This window comes from Hypomesus transpacificus, chromosome 9 (genome assembly GCF_021917145.1).
Source record: "Hypomesus transpacificus isolate Combined female chromosome 9, fHypTra1, whole genome shotgun sequence".
In the NCBI taxonomy this organism is placed as follows: Eukaryota; Metazoa; Chordata; class Actinopteri; order Osmeriformes; family Osmeridae; genus Hypomesus; species Hypomesus transpacificus.
In genome coordinates, this window is record NC_061068.1 from 11740631 (window position 1) to 11757045 (window position 16415).

The following is a 16415-nucleotide window of genomic DNA, read 5'->3' on the forward strand; positions in this document are numbered from 1 at the left end:
GTGTTTTGTAATTATACTTGTGGGATTCTCTTTTGGTTTCAGTGCTCAACCTTACTTAGTAAGCACATGCTCTAATTCTATTTAATGGAAGGCTTAACAGTTACTTAGAGTGACGCTGAAGTGATAAACCATGAATGTTTCTGTGAGCCTACTAGACTGGAGATTCTGAGGGCAGTTGTTCTAGTTTTATCTGACACTGGAAGACATACAAGAAAAAGGCACAGTTTCACAAGACCTAGCGCAAGAGGTTGACAGGCTAGAAACATCTTTTGTTAGTCAAGAATCAGGCTCGGCGCCATCTAGTGTTGTGTTGAGAGTGCGACAACAGAGGTCATCTTAGGTGACTTGAGTAGGCACTCCAGTGTTGAATGATAAACACAACAAATGAAACCATTCAATATCCAACCCTGACTCTTGGGTCAAAAGGAAGTTCCATATTGTTTGTAATCGTATTAGTATACTGTCTGTATCGGTGTTCATGTTCACATTTGTAATATAAGATTCTAATGTTGGATCTTAATGAAAGGATAACTATGCACATTATATATACGTAGAGAAAGAATGACACAGCAGTCAAAATGGCAAAATTCTATTTTTTGTCGCTTTTTTCTTGAACTCAACCCTGAAGAAAAAGTAGCTGTTACAGTAGCACTGTTAATATGATATAAGAATTATTGATAATTGCATTGTTACATAAAGTTACTGTAAATGACTGACAATGTTGTTGTCTATGTCAGACTTCAAGCGCTGCAACATCATGCTCCATACAATCCTTATCTCCTCGGTGACAGTCCTCAGAAACAGAACGATGGCGCGTGTCCAGTCTGTTCTGGAGGCATCAGGGGGGGGGGGGGGGTCCATCTCCCCAACACAGGCCTCACCTGGCCTGGACCAAAGTGGTATGATGAGGGGCAGGGGCAGTGATTCCAGTGGAAATGACATCATGAAAACAGGCAAGTGATGTCGGAGATCGATAAGAGCCTGAGAGCATTCTCTGTGTCAGTCGTATCGCGTGATGATAATGCCCGAGCAGTGCAAATGACGACAAACTACTTTGGAATGACACGCTGTAGATTGAATTTGATAGATTGCAGTTGTCTTTTCAACAACTGAAACAGGGAAAAAACAAATGATTTTCATTAGCATCCCAATGGAGATGGAAGGTTCTAGAACTGAACCGAAGACTGGTACGAGGGTGGTGGAGACCTAACCCAAGCATGAGAGAGGAACCACTCCAGGCCACTGTGGGTGTGGTGTGGTGAGAGAGGGTATAGGGGGTGGAAACCTAACCCAAGCATGAGAGAGGAACCACACTCCAGGCCACTGTGGGTGTGGTGTGGTGAGAGGGCTCGATCCTACAACATGCACTCTAGTGGATAGAAGAAGCACCTGCAGCTGGCTGGCAAAACCCCCCAGAAGGGCCTCCCCTCGGCCGCCACGCTTCACAAGCACAGTTCCCATCCAGCATCTTCCTGGATTCTTTCTTGCCAGTGAAACAGCCTCTTTCGCTGCTCTTCTTGTTTTGTGTGTGTTTGGTTTTTTTGGTGGTGTCTTTTTTCGGTTTCCAACTGAATGCGGAGTCACACCCCAGTTTCAACTTCTCCTCTTCCTGATAATGACAAGAATCACTGTCATTACAAGGCCCCCCCCCATCAGCAGGGTGACAGGTCAGAGTGCTGTCCATGGCTTAGCGAGGGTCCGGAATGATCCTTCTATTGTGTGTGCGCACGTACAGTATGTGTGTGCGCGTGTGTCTGACTCAATCATAACGTTTTGGATGTCTGAAGCTAAATAATAGCTATGCTAACCCGGGGAACTGGAAGAATTCCCCAGAACAATGCTGTAAGCCACGTGAGAAAGAGTGCACATGCTTCGGTCTAGCGCTAAAAAGTGCATTTTATTACACAGAATAAGTGAATAAATAACTATATCCTGTGTGTGTTCCTCTGTGTGTTTGTGTGAGAGTCTGTGTGTGCAGATTTGAGTGTGTGTCTTTGTATATGTGTGTGTTCATTCGGGGCTTCAAGCAAAAGGTCATGGAGGCACATTCAGTCAGTCACTACAACCTCCCCTACAGTTACATGATAGTGTGTCAGATAACTCAGAGAAACAGGCAGGTAGACATTCCTTGGCCATATTACTAAAACCAAACACTAAGACAAGGCATTGAAGCTCATGCAAATGCTGACTGACTGGTTAGAAACAGGAGATAAAGGAGCCACTAAAGCTGTTAATACTTTGGATCAAAAATTGACCTTAGATGTGAAAGAGCAAGGAGAGATGAGGAGAGAGGTTTGACCTCCAGCAGAAAGCCCACACACACACACAAGTCATATATATAGCTCACAAACACAATCCAAAAGACCACTGTACACACAAACACACTCGGACTCACACCTGTACCACAATCACATAAATGCCGGAAAGATCTGGAAAGAAAATGCAAGGACACATACATACACGCTCTGTATCAAACACACTGTCGGTGGCCAATGTCTGTCTATCTGTCTGTCGACTAGTTCTGAGTGTATCTGAGCTGAGGTTTAACAGTATACCCACGAGCTGTACAGTGTGACTGTACAGCACAGCGTGGATGTCCGCTGTCTCAAAGCGAAGTTAGCTAAGGGTGTCTGTAAACTACCGTGTTTTGGGGGGTGTCGTGTTGTTCAGTGAGAGTGTGTGAGACAAATTGAGGGCTCTAAATGTGAACCAGTAGTGGCTGGGTCTCACTGTCGGGGGGCTCACCCTCGGGGGGGGGCAGCTGGTACACCACGCAGAGTGAGGAGTACAGACAGCCCACGAATGACATCGCGCTCGAAAAGTACATCACTCCCTGGGCCCCGCCCACCAGCGAGGTCAGAGGTCCCATTGCCACGGAAACCAGGATCTGAGCAAGGAAGTACTGGCAGCTGAGTAGAGAGATGTCCACGCCCATCCCTCTCCTGGTCCCTTCCTCAGAGGAGCCACAAAACTATAGCAACGCACGCACACACACACACACACACACACACACACACACACACACACACACACACACACAAAGAACAGTAAGATAAAGTACATTTCCCCATCCACAGTTCAATAAAAATATTCCAAATTACAAATAAACATGAATGAATCAGGAACTGTTACTGAACTACCATTATTGCCTAGTTTCCGTAAACCTTTATCTCTGTCCAGAGAATTTAAGTCTATGTCTCAGTATCTCTGTCCAGAGAGTCTATGTCTAAGTCTGTTTCTCAGTATCTCTGTCCAGAGAGTATGTCTGTGTCTCAGTATCTCTGTCCAGAGAGTCTATGTCTAAGTCTGTGTCTCAGTATCTCTGTCCAGAGAGTCTATGTCTAAGTCTATGTCTTAGTATCACTGTCCAGAGAGTCTATGTCTGTGTCTCAGTATCTCTGTCAAGAGAGTCTATGTCTAAGTCTGTGTCTCAGTATCTCTGTCCAGAGAGTCTATGTCTATGTCTGTGTCTCAGTATCTCTGTCCAGAGAGTCTAAGTCTATGTCTCAGTATCTCTGTCCAGACACTCTATGTATGTGTCTCCAGTGTTGTGGATGTACTGTACCTCAGGGTTCTGGTAGTAGTCACACAGCAGCGAGTAAGGCAGAGTGCACAGGGAGGAGAAGAGCACCCCGTAGGTGACACAGAGAGACAGCACCACATAGAGGTTGGTGGACAGCGTGGCCAGACCCGTGCCCAGACCGAAGGCCAGGTAGGCAAAGAAATAGAGCGAGCGGAGGGAGAAACGCTCCTCCAGCTTGTCCAGGATGGCTGGAAGGAAGACAACCAAACTGAGAACGGGGGAATGAGACGCTTTGTGCACAACTGACACTGTTTGTGTGTCCATGTCTGTGTTTAGGGAGGGGAGCGTTTGCTTTAGTTTCATGTCCTATGCTGAGAGAAGAAGGATCTGTGTGTGTGTGTGTACGTGTGTGCGCGAGGGGACTCACCTGAGTAGAAGGCAGCACTGAATGCATAGATGCACATGCCCCAGCAGCCCATGCTGACCCCTGCGTTGTAGCGTTGGTAGGCCTCCGAGTCGTGAGGGGCTTTGGGGTCTCCCTCAAACACCACCTCCCCCATGAAGTCAGTGTAAAACAGCAGCATGCCCTCAAAGGACAGCCAACCTGGACACAGCAAACACAGGGCTTAGCTTGAAGCATAAAGCGCAAATGGTAATATTAGTACTGGTCAAAGTGTTTTTTTCTCCCCAGTTTTAAAAGTATAATGAGGGCGGGACTGAGTGGGTTAAACAGTTCAGGAATGGTCAAGGAATGTAGATTTCTGTACTAAAGTTTGTGGGTTTACATGGCCTGGCCTAGACTATCCCTGACTTTAACAAAGCTTTCACTGGGCAGCAGACATTGAATCTAGTGAGGTGTTAGTGGGAAAATGGCTCTCAGCAAACACACGCCAACTAAGAGTGATACGAGTGCCAGTTTACCCAGAAAATGGTTTGTGCACAGGCTGCGGAGGGAGGGGGGCATCCTGTAGATGGCCACACACAGCAACTTCATGGACATCTGGGAGTCGGCCGTCTCCACGTGCTCACTCAGGTCACTGTCGTAGCGCACTCCGTTCAGCAGGATGTTTGCCACCTTCAGGGCAACAAACAACAAAACAAACCACTGATTATAAACTATGTTTACAATTCTGAAACTGAAACCATTTTGAAACCTTTACATTTAAGTAATAATATGCATATACTGTATATGTATAACAGGCATGAACATATACATGTGTTTCAAACTGGTTGAATAGGTAGTTATTTATCTTAGAACCGACTGCAGCCACTATTCTGACTAATACGGTTGAAAAGGGTCCATAGTTTACTGGACGTTGGAGTTGAGGGAGAAAATGCTTGTGAAGGATTTGGAGGAACAGTAGTCGTTAGTCTACTATCTGTGAGCTGCATCTAAGGGTGGAGACTGAGACCAGTCATTTCTAATTCTCTTCTGGACTTGTGGATAATACCCTGTTGCAGCCCAATCACCTGATAACATCTTTTCCCACCCTCCCATGAGGTTAGTTCTTCAAATAGTAACGCTGTCGTTTTAAAATAAGCAGTACAGCTTATGTGTATAGACGCAAACACTCCTATCAAGAACTGCCAGATTTTGAAAAGAAAAAATATTTTCTATATTTTAAAAGAAAAATGAGTTCAGATGTACCTGCTGGCTGAAAGTGACTGTTCTCCTCCTGCCGTTCTCGAGCCCAGTTGGAGTCATCAGAGGTTCCTCCACCAGAGCCAGGCTCTGGGGGCGTTTCAGAATGCCAGCAGAGGAGCCCCGCTTGGAGCCTGCCCCAGGCATAGACACCCTCCCAGGCTGGGTCTCTCCAGCAGGCTGGATCTCAGCACCAGGCTGGGACCCTGCTCCCTGCTGAGGCCCACCTGCAGGCTGAGGCCCACCCACAGGCTGGGTTCTTGCCCCTGGCTGAGATCCCTGTGGAGGCGGGCTGTCACCTGGGGGCAAGGGCCTGGCTGCACAGCAGGGGTCCAGAAGCTGTGGCGATTGCTGTCCTGTGTAGCAGTCGATGAGAACACTGTCAATGTAGGAGGTGCCCAGAGAGGAGGCAAACTCGTTGATGCCGGTGAGAGAGCTGTCTCGGCTGATGAAGCTGCCGTATTTGGGAGTGAGCGGGCTGAGTGGGGATATGGGACTAGTCAGGCCGGCACAGAGGCGCGCGTTGGCACTGCAGGAATGTGCCAGGGGGTCAGGGTGGTGGTGGGAGAACTGGTAGCCGTACAGGCCTTCCTCCTCCACCTCCTCCTCCAGGGCCACAGCGGGGTGGACAGGGGGAGAGGGAGGGAGGGGGTGACTTGGGCTCTTCAGGAGGCTTTTGGAGTTCTTCTGAGGCTGCGTCTTTGGCAAGGCCCGCTCCGGGATGCTCGTCAGAGTCATCGCTGTGGCAGCCACCAAGGTGACACTGGTGAACATGTAGATGACCCGAAGCTGCCCTCCCACAGACCTTCCGAACTCCGTGTGGTCCCAGTTGATTCCGCCGACAATGTACCCGAACCCACCTCCCAGTCCTGCACATCACAAACAGGAAATACTGTCATACCAAGACCAATAACGGATTTTCATTCAACAAATTCACAATCACTCAGCTTGAAACTTTCTTATCTGCACGGTAAAAAAGCCTTGCAATCCAATCAGCCAGTAGAGTGCTCAAATCTTCTACCCTTCCCTGAAACAATTAATCTATTCTTCCACATAGATCTTAGAATATATAATGGAGTTTGGTGTGCAGCAATGAAGCCATGCTCTCAGATGGAGGCAGGCAGAGAGCATGACCACCACTGACCTGCCAGCAGAGCGTGGATGTTCAAGCCCCGATCCTGGTCCTCTGGGCTGCACACATCCATCATGTAGGCGTGGCTGGGGTTGTCGGCCGAGTCGGCGCTGAAGTCCATCAGTACCACTCCACACACGGTCAGGATAATGCCCCACTTGTGATTGGTTGCTGTGTCTGATATCACCCCACCGATGTCTCGTCCGTTCAGCACCAGTGTTAAACCCAGCAGGGCTCCTACAGAGAGGCCACATCAGAGACACAGCATCACTCTGGTGGATGTACCAAGTGACAACAACAGGCCAAGATACTTATACTTTATTTATTTCATGCCACGTATACAGATACTAGGAATTGGATTTGGTATTCTCCATGCAGGCTATAGCATCACACATAGAACAACAAGACAAAACAGAACAACAATACAAGGACAGTAGTAGTAGATGGGAGGCTGACTAAGTGTCCTGGGGCCATGAATAAGCCAGTCAGATATCAAGACGTGTACCCAAACCTAAAACCAGAGGCTTTAGCTTATAGTGTTAGCACATAGCAACGTTCAGTTGCTATGTCTCCTGACACTTACCTATGGCCAGGGCAAAGATGAAAGGCCTTCTTCGGCCGAAGCGAGATGTGCAACGGTCACTCCAGGCTCCAAGAAGAGGCTGGACGAGGAACCCTACAAGCCCAACGGAGAGAAGAGTTTAGGGCACTCTAGAAGGAGGAGGAGGTGATGGTTATCATTTCAAAGCACCCGTCAAACCTGTTCCCCCAGAGCTCCATTCATATGCTTACACACACTACCGCATCACATATTATGTATACTATTGGCCATAGTCTCAGTATCCATATCTCCCTTGGTCCCCTCCTTACCCATGATGGGACTGATGAACCACACCAAGCTGTAGAACTGGTCTGGAAGGCCCATCTGCAGCAGCACGGGAGTGACGTAGGCCGTTTCCATGGCGTAGCTGAACTCGATGCCAAACAGGACGCAGCCATTGAAGAGCAGCTCGGGTAAAGTGCGTCGGGGGGGCAGCTCGCTGAGATCCAGCTGGTCCAGGGGGCAGGGGGTGTTGGGGGGCGGGGGAGGGGACGGCCGGATCAACTTCCGCCGCTTCGGGTGTCTCTGGAAGTTGTTGGCGCGGTGACTCAGGTGTCGTGTGGTGGATGACGGGAAGCTGGCGGTCTTTGGCAGACAGGTCCTCCAGAGGCCATCCTGAGTGGCACAGGATGACCTCCCCCCTGCTCCTCCTCCCCCCACTGGGCTGGTGAGGAGGGGGTCACTGGGGGTGCCCATACCTGGAGATGACATCACTCTGGTACACTCTGCATACGCTGGGTGATCCTTATCAAATCGAAACCACAGAACAGTAATGAGGAATTTATGTTCAGCGAGGGGAAAGAATTTAAAGGAGTCAACACAAGCATGCAAATGTGTGGAGTAACTAACCATAGTCTTTTTAGAGGACATTCAATATCACTGCGGCTTACATTGTTTTCAAGTTAGGCAGTAATGAGAAGGTTGTCAAGGATACCATGGTAACCAGCTAAGGACAGTTTGGCCATCACCAGTGTGATTTGATGGCAAATTCTCCTCGTGGGCACGACGCACTGCAACCAATGCGCATGTAGCAGTGTGATGTGCGCAAGAACCATGTGCCCGGTGTAGCTGAGTACAGCAGTATGCGGCACCATGTCTCATACGGAAACTGTTTCCATTTTAATTTTTCATGTAAGAATACATAAAAATCGGATGCATGCGAGACGAGGCGTAAGGCAGGCATTGGGGCATAAACAGCTGACATAAAAAATATACGTGAAATACTTATTTATAGCCCGCGGATTCGACATGAAACGTCTTTTTATCATTACCAAATCGTGCAGAACGTGCAATTGTGACAAGCTCGATATTGATGTCGATGGGCTGATAATCTACGATTATTTTCTTTCATGATGTGACATTTTGTTTGCAAGGTGAATTTTACAATAGGGTTAACTGTGCTTTAAAAGGATAAGGCGTGCAAATTGAAACGTGAGAGAAAATTACCTTTTTGAGGTGTCTTGTCGTTTACTGTAGAACAAAATGTTGATGAACAAGTCAATCATATTTATGCTTTACAAAATGTGCGACAAACGAGAAGATACATGTTTCTTCCCTGATGCAGTCATCCCGCTGCATTTCTCCTTCGTCCCTTCTCCTTCCCCCTCTCTCTCCCTTCCCCTCCCTTCTCCTGTCCCCCGGTCACCCATGACGTCACATCACCCCTCCTGATTGTATGCGCTTGTTAGACCTGCAACATCAGCACCATCTCCAGGAGGCATTGGCACCTTCCTGTAGCCTATATGTCTACTCGGGTCCTCGTGAGTTCAACCATAACACACTACTAATCACTTGTATCCATGAGTCAAAGGGAAAACCCCTAAGTCAGATATAGGCTACCAGCACAAAAAAAATTGAAAAAAAGGGAAACGAATATGCGTACCACTTTGTCCTCCTGATGAGTTTCAACCTTTGCCCTGTCAGCACCATTGTGGGTTATGCAATTTGCAATAAAATAACCGCATTATGTTTGAAATGTAGGCTATGTGCAAAGTGATTCACTTTGACAATAAAGGTGTCATAGATGATTGAGAAATGTAAGCAGCCCTCTGTACTTGTTACAGTAGTTCTTACAGCTGTCACACAGTCAGAGTTTATGAAACTAGAAATGCACATGCTCAAAGTTGTCAAATTATGGAACATAACCCGCCCCATCGCTGCAAGTCTTTAGTTTATTGGTTGAGTTGCCATGTTGTTTAAATTATGATTGGATGGTAGTTTGGAATGGGCGCGGTTAGAGTAGTGATGTTTTGCAACTAAAGGGGTGTAACCCATAAACAGACATTCATTCAACTACAACCGAGAAATTTAGAAGAGATCTATTTCTAGGGATCTAATTTTTGTCAACACATTAATTTTACCTCCAGACATAATGGCGAAGATTGACCTGTCGAAAGTGGGAGCGAACTTATTGAAGAGTGCTGCTTCTGGAGAGGTAGGCTAAAGGCTTCGTATTAACAACAAGCAAACAAGCGACTCGATTTTATGTATAAATGGTGTCTGGGTGAGACGTTCTCGCCAAAACTATTGTAACCCAATTACGCTTTGTCTATGCCGTTTATCGAGAATTGTTCCGACAGCTCGTTCGGTTTTGGTATGGGCCTGTTTTATCGTCTAGGCCCCCTACGGCTTCCGGATTGTAATGCACTCCCCTGAGAAGCATGCTGACATCTGAAATCTCAAACCGTCCATTAGTTGCTATGATAGCGGGTTTAATAATGTGTAATTGGCACTCTCAGTTACAGACTGGGGCGGTAATAAGGATGACAATCCTTTACCACTATTCTATAGGGAGTGCCAGGTATGCTTTGTAAATGCAAGGGCTGATGCAGGACAGGGTGAGTTTGTCAGTAAGTTTGGATTTCTTAAGGGGATCCGGCTCATTTTCATGTTCAGTTTTAACATGTGTTCATTTAAATGTAAAAACATTTACACGTGATTCATTTCACGTTCCACCACCCGTCCACAATCTGTTCTCCCATGTCTTATGCAGTACACACACACACACACACACACACACATACACACACACACAATTGAATGACGCGATTCTCTGTCTGTATTCCAGAGCGTGGCGCTCCAGTCTCTGTGGTGTGACCAGCCGGCCATCCTCTTCTTCCTGCGGAGGTTTGGCTGCCAGGTGTGTCGCTGGACGGCAGCAGAGATCAGTAAACTGGAACCGGACCTGAAAGCCAGCGGAGTGGCACTGGTGGGCATTGGCCCCGAGGAGACAGGACTGAAGGAGTTCAAGGAAGGGGGGTTCTTCAAAGGAGGTGAGCAGGATCACAACTTTGGGTGTACTGGCTAGATGAAGTTTGGAACTGTGTTTACACAGAATGTAAAATGGAATGCTGAATTCTCTAATACCGGGGAACATTCTAGATAGCAAGAGAAGAACTACAGAGATGACAGTGCTTTGTTCTGTGTTTTTCATCTCTGTACGATTAGTCAGAAACCGTTTGCACAATGATAGGGCTTTTAGATTAGTCATATAGAGTCAACCAAAGTAACACTGTCACCCTTACACAACTTTAGTACGGGGGCTTTTGTAACGCCTGGCTAGCAAGGGCGTGTCAAAGTGGTTGCTCCAGCACCCAGTGTTATAAAAGAGCTCAGTGTTATAAAAAAGAGTTGTTATGCTTACTATACCTGGCTGTAAAGGGTAAATACTGTACATAATGGAGCGCAGAGGAAACAGACACAGATGTTGAAATTATAGTTCATTATGATTCTAACTCTAACCTATAATTCTTCATTGTCTGTAAACAATTTCACACATATCTATTCTAGTTTCACACGATTAACTACACTAATTAGATGTCTAGGCCTCTTTAATGAAAGGGTTCGGCTTAATTATGATGTGACATATATGCCTAGGCCTATAGGATGACAAGGAGTTTTACTATTCATGTACACCTCTGTTACAGACATTTACGTTGATGAGAAAAAGCAATCGTACAAGGATCTGGGATTTAAAAGGTGAATTGGCTCTTTGACTTCCTTATCTCTTACTTGAGAGTCATGTATTGATCGCAGTGGTTTGCTGGTCAGTGGATCTATGACTACAACATGACCCATCTGTTAAATGCAGTGTACACACACGCAGGCACACACACACAGACACACACACACACACACACAGGCAGACACACAGGCACACACACACAGACACACACACACACACAGACACACACACACACAGACACACACACACACAGACACACACACGTCCCACCACCTGTGTTTGTCTCCTCCAGGTACAGTGCTCTGAGCGTGGTCCCTGCTGCACTGGGGAAGAAAGTGCGAGACGTCACAGCCAAGGTAATCCTTCTGACAGGACTGTGAAAGGCTTGTACCTCACACACTGTCTGACAGGACTGTGAAAGGCCTGTACCTCACACACTGTCTGACAGGACTGTGAAAGGCCTGTACCTAACACACTGCCTGACAGGACTGTGAAAGGCCTGTACCTCACACACTGTCTGACAGGAATGTGAAAGGCCTGTACCTCACACACTGTCTTACAGGACTGTGAAAGGCCTGTACCTCACACACTGTCTGACAGGACTGTGAAAGACCTGTACCTCACACACTGCCTGACAGGACTGTGAAAGGCTTGTACCTCATACACTGTCTGACAGGACTGTGAAAGGCCTGTACCTCAGACACTGTCTGACAGGACTGTGAAAGGCCTGTACCTCACACACTGTCTGACAGGACTGTGAAATGCCAGTACCTCACACACTGTCTGACAGGACTGTGAAAGGCCTGTACCTCACACACTGCCTAACAGGACTGTGAAAGGCCTGTACCTCACACACTGTCTGACAGGACTGTGAAAGGCCTGTACTTCACACACTGTCTGACAGGACTGTGAAAGGCCTGTACCTCACACACTGTCTGACAGGAATGTAAAAGGCCTGTACCTCACACACTGTCTTACAGGACTGTGAAAGGCCTGTACTTCACACACTGTCTGACAGGACTGTGAAAGGCCTGTACCTCACACACTGTCTGACAGGACTGTGAAATGCCAGTACCTCACACACTGTCTGACAGGACTGTGAAAGATGTCTGACTAGCTTTACTGGTTTCTGTTGTCCTTCGGCTGTCAGGCCAATGCCCAGGGTATCCAGGGGAACTTCACTGGAGACCTCCTTCAGAGCGGAGGCATGCTCATCGTGTCCAAAGGTAAGTACCCCCCGCTCCACAACCAAGGGGATTGTATCTATAGAAAAAAAGAGTTTGTGCTGGGAAGTTCTAACAAGTGTGATGAAGGTGCTCAGAAGTTTAAAAGCCTTTCGTCAGATAGCTGTTTCATGGTGAAAATTTGAAAAACATGAACAATACTCGTACATGTTAGCAATAGAACTGGGTTACAAACCACGCATATAACATCACAAACAGCCATGGAGTAGGAGGGGTGTAGGAGATTGTATGTTTCTTGATTATGACAGCAAGTTTTTAAGTGTTGTGAAATACCGTGGTCTCTTTAAGGTCTCTTTTTATATGACATTTATATACTGCCACCAGTATATAAATGCCCCCTAATCCACCAGGGGGCATTGTTGTATCACATCAGTTGTCTGGAAATTGTATGAGGGAAAATAATCAGTAACTGTTTGTTGCGAGTCAATGTTCTGTTCTAAGATGGTACATCTTTCACACTATCCCTGCTGCTCTTTATTGTGTGTCTGTGTGTGTGTGTGTGTGTGTGTGTGCGTGCGTGCGTGCGTGCGTGTGTCGTTCAGGTGGAGAGAAGATCCTGCTGCACTTCGTCCAGGATTCTCCGGGTGACTTTGTGCCGTTGGAGGACATATCCAAGGCTCTGGGCATCACTACCAGCGCCCAGGCAGGAGAGAAACCGCAGGTAAACAAGAAGAACAGTCATGTATTGTTTTGTATTCAGTTAACAGACACTCTAATCCAAAGTATGGTACAGAGGGATTTGAACGTGGAACCTTCTTGATTTGCAGTCAAATACCACTGAACTAAACCCAGCCCCTGGAACAGCAGTAAGAACACTCTGTCCCTCCTTACTGACTGATCAATGGTCGGAAATAGTGTACTGGTTATCTCGTCTACCAAATGTAGGTGTTCGATTCTGGTTGTGACTTTAATGAGCCACCAGGGGGCACTCATTCACCTAGTCATAGTGAGACTGCATCGAAGGAAGGACGTGGTGTGCTGGTGTTCTCAGGCTTGAGGAAATATTCTTATGTGCTCAGAACAAGCGCCAACATTGTCTTCTTTAAGTTGTTGACGTTTGGTAGCTCCAGATCAGTCAGAACCGTAGGGAAGTTTGCGGCGGTCGTGGTGTTAATGAACACATTTAACTTCATTCAATCGATTGCAGGTATAGTCGTATTCATGTAGGAATGATCCTACATTGTGTCTGTTCATACACCGATAATATATACAGGACATCAAATCGGATTTCGTTTTCATATCCGCAGTTGCTATTCGACCCAGTCTGACTGTCCCCTAGGCAGCAGGACAGGAGTGCCCCAGCCTGAGAAAGTTCCATGGTTGTCAGGCCAGTCAGCAGGCCCACGAGGCCCAGCATGTGGTGCTAAACCACAGCTCTGTAGCCCGGCAGGGACCTGGCTCTCCTCCCTTCTCAACCAGCCCAGAGACCCTCCCAGCCATCGCTGCAGTGTGTGGCTTCCTTCTCCCGTGACACAGCTGAGGACATCCAGATGTCCCAGAACAGAGCAGACCTTATGTTAGCTTACAAAAAGAGGAGGGGGGGGGAAGGGGGGGGGGCACTTGGGCGTCACTGAAGTTCACAAATAGGCCTAATGGTACATTTACAATCGTGGCTGTCCGGTTGATGAGGTGTCCTAGACCTAGATGATGAGGTCATTTGATAAGCACATCAGATTAACAAACCGTTTGCATTTTATTGTTACTGAAAGGAGTTACGGCCCCTATCTCTCTCGCTCTCTCTCACACACACACACACACAAGTACACACTGGGCTGGGCTGAACCTGTCAGTCTCCGTGTCAATCACAAGCTCTTCATATGTGTCTGCATCAGAGATGTAAATGATTAGGTTGTTCCCTAGGGGCCCGGCTGTCCAGCAGTTTGCCCTTAACCAGGGGACCCACAGGGTCATCGTCCCACCCCCTTCATCAGGGAGGACCAAGCCCCTACAGACAGGGCTGGCTCCATTTGTCCATGTTTTCTGGAACTAGAGGTGTTACTATTGCAGAATGTTCCAGTTTCCTTGCAACAGCCATGACTCCACTCAGAATCTATTGGGTGTGTACCACATTCCAGTCCTTCAATTCCCATCTTTTTAGAACAGAATCATCTTTTCCTAATAAACTTGCCCAAACATAACAGACCTCAGAGGGCACGAGATAAGAAAGGAAATGAAAACAATGTAGGGGAAACCAGACTCCACGGTTGAAGCCCAACTACAGCATGTTCAGACCCAGTAATACACTATTAAAACATACAAATGTCATCACATCCCAGTAAAACGTTACTGTGCCAAGTTTGAAAGGTGACTTCAGTTTTCACAGAGTTCACTTTATTAATCCAGAAGGAAATTCAAGAGTTCATGGATATGTACCCTGCCTGTAGAATGGTTGACCTAGCCCTGCTCTCATCCAGTTTCTGTGTTGTTTCTCTCCCAGTGTAACGATGATGTCTGTACGAGATGAAGCCTAAATGTTCTCCCGTCTTTTGACACCTCAAGTGCTTTTTGGGAAAATGACAGAGGGACTCCGACCCTGCAGTCACCATAGCCAAAGATAACACTTTACTACTTTGGAAGGGGTGAATGATACTTCATGTTCAATATAATTATTGAAACAAAGTCAGTTTTCATTCCTTTTGTTTTAATTTGCACTGTACATGCATTTTGATCCTTTGTGTGCGTTTATTTATGTTTTCCATACTATATCTTTTCAACATTCCTTCTCATATCAATCGGTGTATCTCCCCATTCTAATAAATACATTTAATATCATTTTTTATTAATAATTTGATTGAATTACTTTGGTGGATTCTTAAATTAAACCGATTTTTAACAATTTGTAACACCTGTTTACATATTATGTCATTGTAATGGGTACAATATGAAGATATTTTTACCTATGTTGATTTGTTCACAATCTGTCTGATAGTATTGTAATTGCTGAGTTTCCATTGTATGGATGTGAGAGTGTGAATAAATTGAAATATACAAAAAAAAGACAATTATTATCTTTGTTGCTTAGACAATATATTTTAATCCACCATACTGGATAGTTTTTACACCAAGATATCAGTTAACAAATTGCATATGACACATTACGCAATATTGTTTTGCATTTAATCACAAAATACAGCACATATTGAGTATCAAGAGAGGGTCACATGTCAAACGAGACCGTGACCTTGAAAGATGAGCATGGGCTGTCAGTGATGGGCACAGATACTGGAATCCTCTACCAGTGAACAATCAATGCAAAACTCTACATACAGATGCTGAGTCGCAAAAAATAGCTGTTAGTCTACATATTTGCACTTGATATTTGACTGAATATAGCATCATTTGACCAAGCCCAAAAATAAAGCTTTTTGATGAACATTTAGAGGCTGATGTCACTATGTAAATAGTGTTTTTTGTCCTCAGGTAACTGTGGTTTCCTCTCAGACACTGACTGTCCTCCTGGACAACATTCTGGTTCTGTTCATGGCAGCAGATGACTAGAGTCTGTGGAATCGGGGCGTACTACAGTGCGTTTCATGGGGCCTTGTGGTTTGCGCTCAGATTAAATTCATCTGGTTTACTACTGCTTACTTTTAAACAATGAACACTGTTCATTTGTTGTATTTCAAATGAACGTGTGAACTGAAGTACATTATTTACGACTTACTGAGTGATTTTGTGCAATATATGTAGGTTTAAAATCAGATGCACAGCCCTGAAACCATTATGCTGTGGGTGATACACGTACAACAAAGTCGATATTTCAAAAGTAAATGATTCAGATTTTACTCCAGCCATCAAAGCATAAATCGGAAAGACCGTTGCTTAACAACTCCTAAACCTCAGTCTCAGCTTTCACTGTCCCTATGGAGCAGTTCCATCTCCTAACTCCTCCTCCACCATGGATATCTGCTTCACACCAGGCAACAGACCAGCCTGGGGCAAATATCTGCAGGTACTCTAGTTATGCGCAATGGACACTGTTTCAAATGCAATGAAAGCAAATAAACGTGCCCAGTGGTAGACCCATGGCCAGGACCACCATGACCACTTAAGGAAAACACTCACAAATTCTATTTGACCCAGGTCTGGTTAACAGGCTTTTTTCACCACTCACAGACCAAGTAAAACAGTCACTAGTCACAAAGCTGTAATAATCCCCTGCACGGTACAACAGTATAAGCCAGTAAAATACGTAAACAGGCTAAGAGTAAATATAGATAAAACTTCAAAGGCAGATACTGTATATTATATACATTCATCAGTCTCGAATGAGACACATAACAGTCATGTTCAAGTGACCAAGGCTTCC

At 46.0% G+C, this 16415-nt stretch overlaps 2 protein-coding genes across 2 annotated transcripts; one reads left to right on the forward strand and one right to left on the reverse strand.

Annotated features, from left to right (window-relative positions):
• Positions 1-59: 59 nt before the first annotated feature.
• Positions 60-8521, reverse strand: slc45a1 (solute carrier family 45 member 1). The gene is made up of 10 exons (XM_047026240.1): positions 8345-8521; positions 7168-7642; positions 6881-6973; positions 6310-6534; positions 5172-6034; positions 4445-4598; positions 3951-4127; positions 3566-3771; positions 2746-2971; positions 60-1609 (listed from the first exon to the last, which is right to left on the reverse strand). The coding sequence occupies exons 2-10, from the start codon at positions 7607-7609 to the stop codon at positions 1581-1583; spliced, it is 2415 nt and encodes an 804-aa protein (XP_046882196.1). The 5' UTR covers positions 7610-7642; positions 8345-8521; the 3' UTR covers positions 60-1580.
• A 619-nt stretch (positions 8522-9140) lies between these two features.
• prxl2b (peroxiredoxin like 2B) lies at positions 9141-15103 on the forward strand. Its single transcript, XM_047025299.1, has 7 exons — positions 9141-9332; positions 9966-10170; positions 10825-10876; positions 11155-11218; positions 12013-12088; positions 12649-12767; positions 14544-15103. The coding sequence occupies exons 1-7, from the start codon at positions 9270-9272 to the stop codon at positions 14568-14570; spliced, it is 606 nt and encodes a 201-aa protein (XP_046881255.1). The 5' UTR covers positions 9141-9269; the 3' UTR covers positions 14571-15103.
• Positions 15104-16415: the final 1312 nt, after the last annotated feature.

Bases quoted from the DNA above. Each gene is read 5' to 3' on its own strand.
- prxl2b (XM_047025299.1), top strand. From the start codon at position 9,270: ATGGCGAAGATTGACCTGTCGAAAGTGGGAGCGAACTTATTGAAGAGT. The intron at 9,333-9,965 runs GTAGGCTAAAGG...TCTGTATTCCAG, and splicing joins AGAGTGCTGCTTCTGGAGAG to AGCGTGGCGCTCCAGTCTCT. The intron at 12,089-12,648 runs GTAAGTACCCCC...TGTGTCGTTCAG, and splicing joins CATGCTCATCGTGTCCAAAG to GTGGAGAGAAGATCCTGCTG.
- slc45a1 (XM_047026240.1), bottom strand. From the start codon at position 7,609: ATGTCATCTCCAGGTATGGGCACCCCCAGTGACCCCCTCCTCACCAGC. The intron at 4,599-5,171 runs GTACATCTGAAC...GTTGCCCTGAAG, and splicing joins CAGTCACTTTCAGCCAGCAG to GTGGCAAACATCCTGCTGAA. The intron at 2,972-3,565 runs GTACAGTACATC...GCGTTGCTATAG, and splicing joins ACTACTACCAGAACCCTGAG to TTTTGTGGCTCCTCTGAGGA.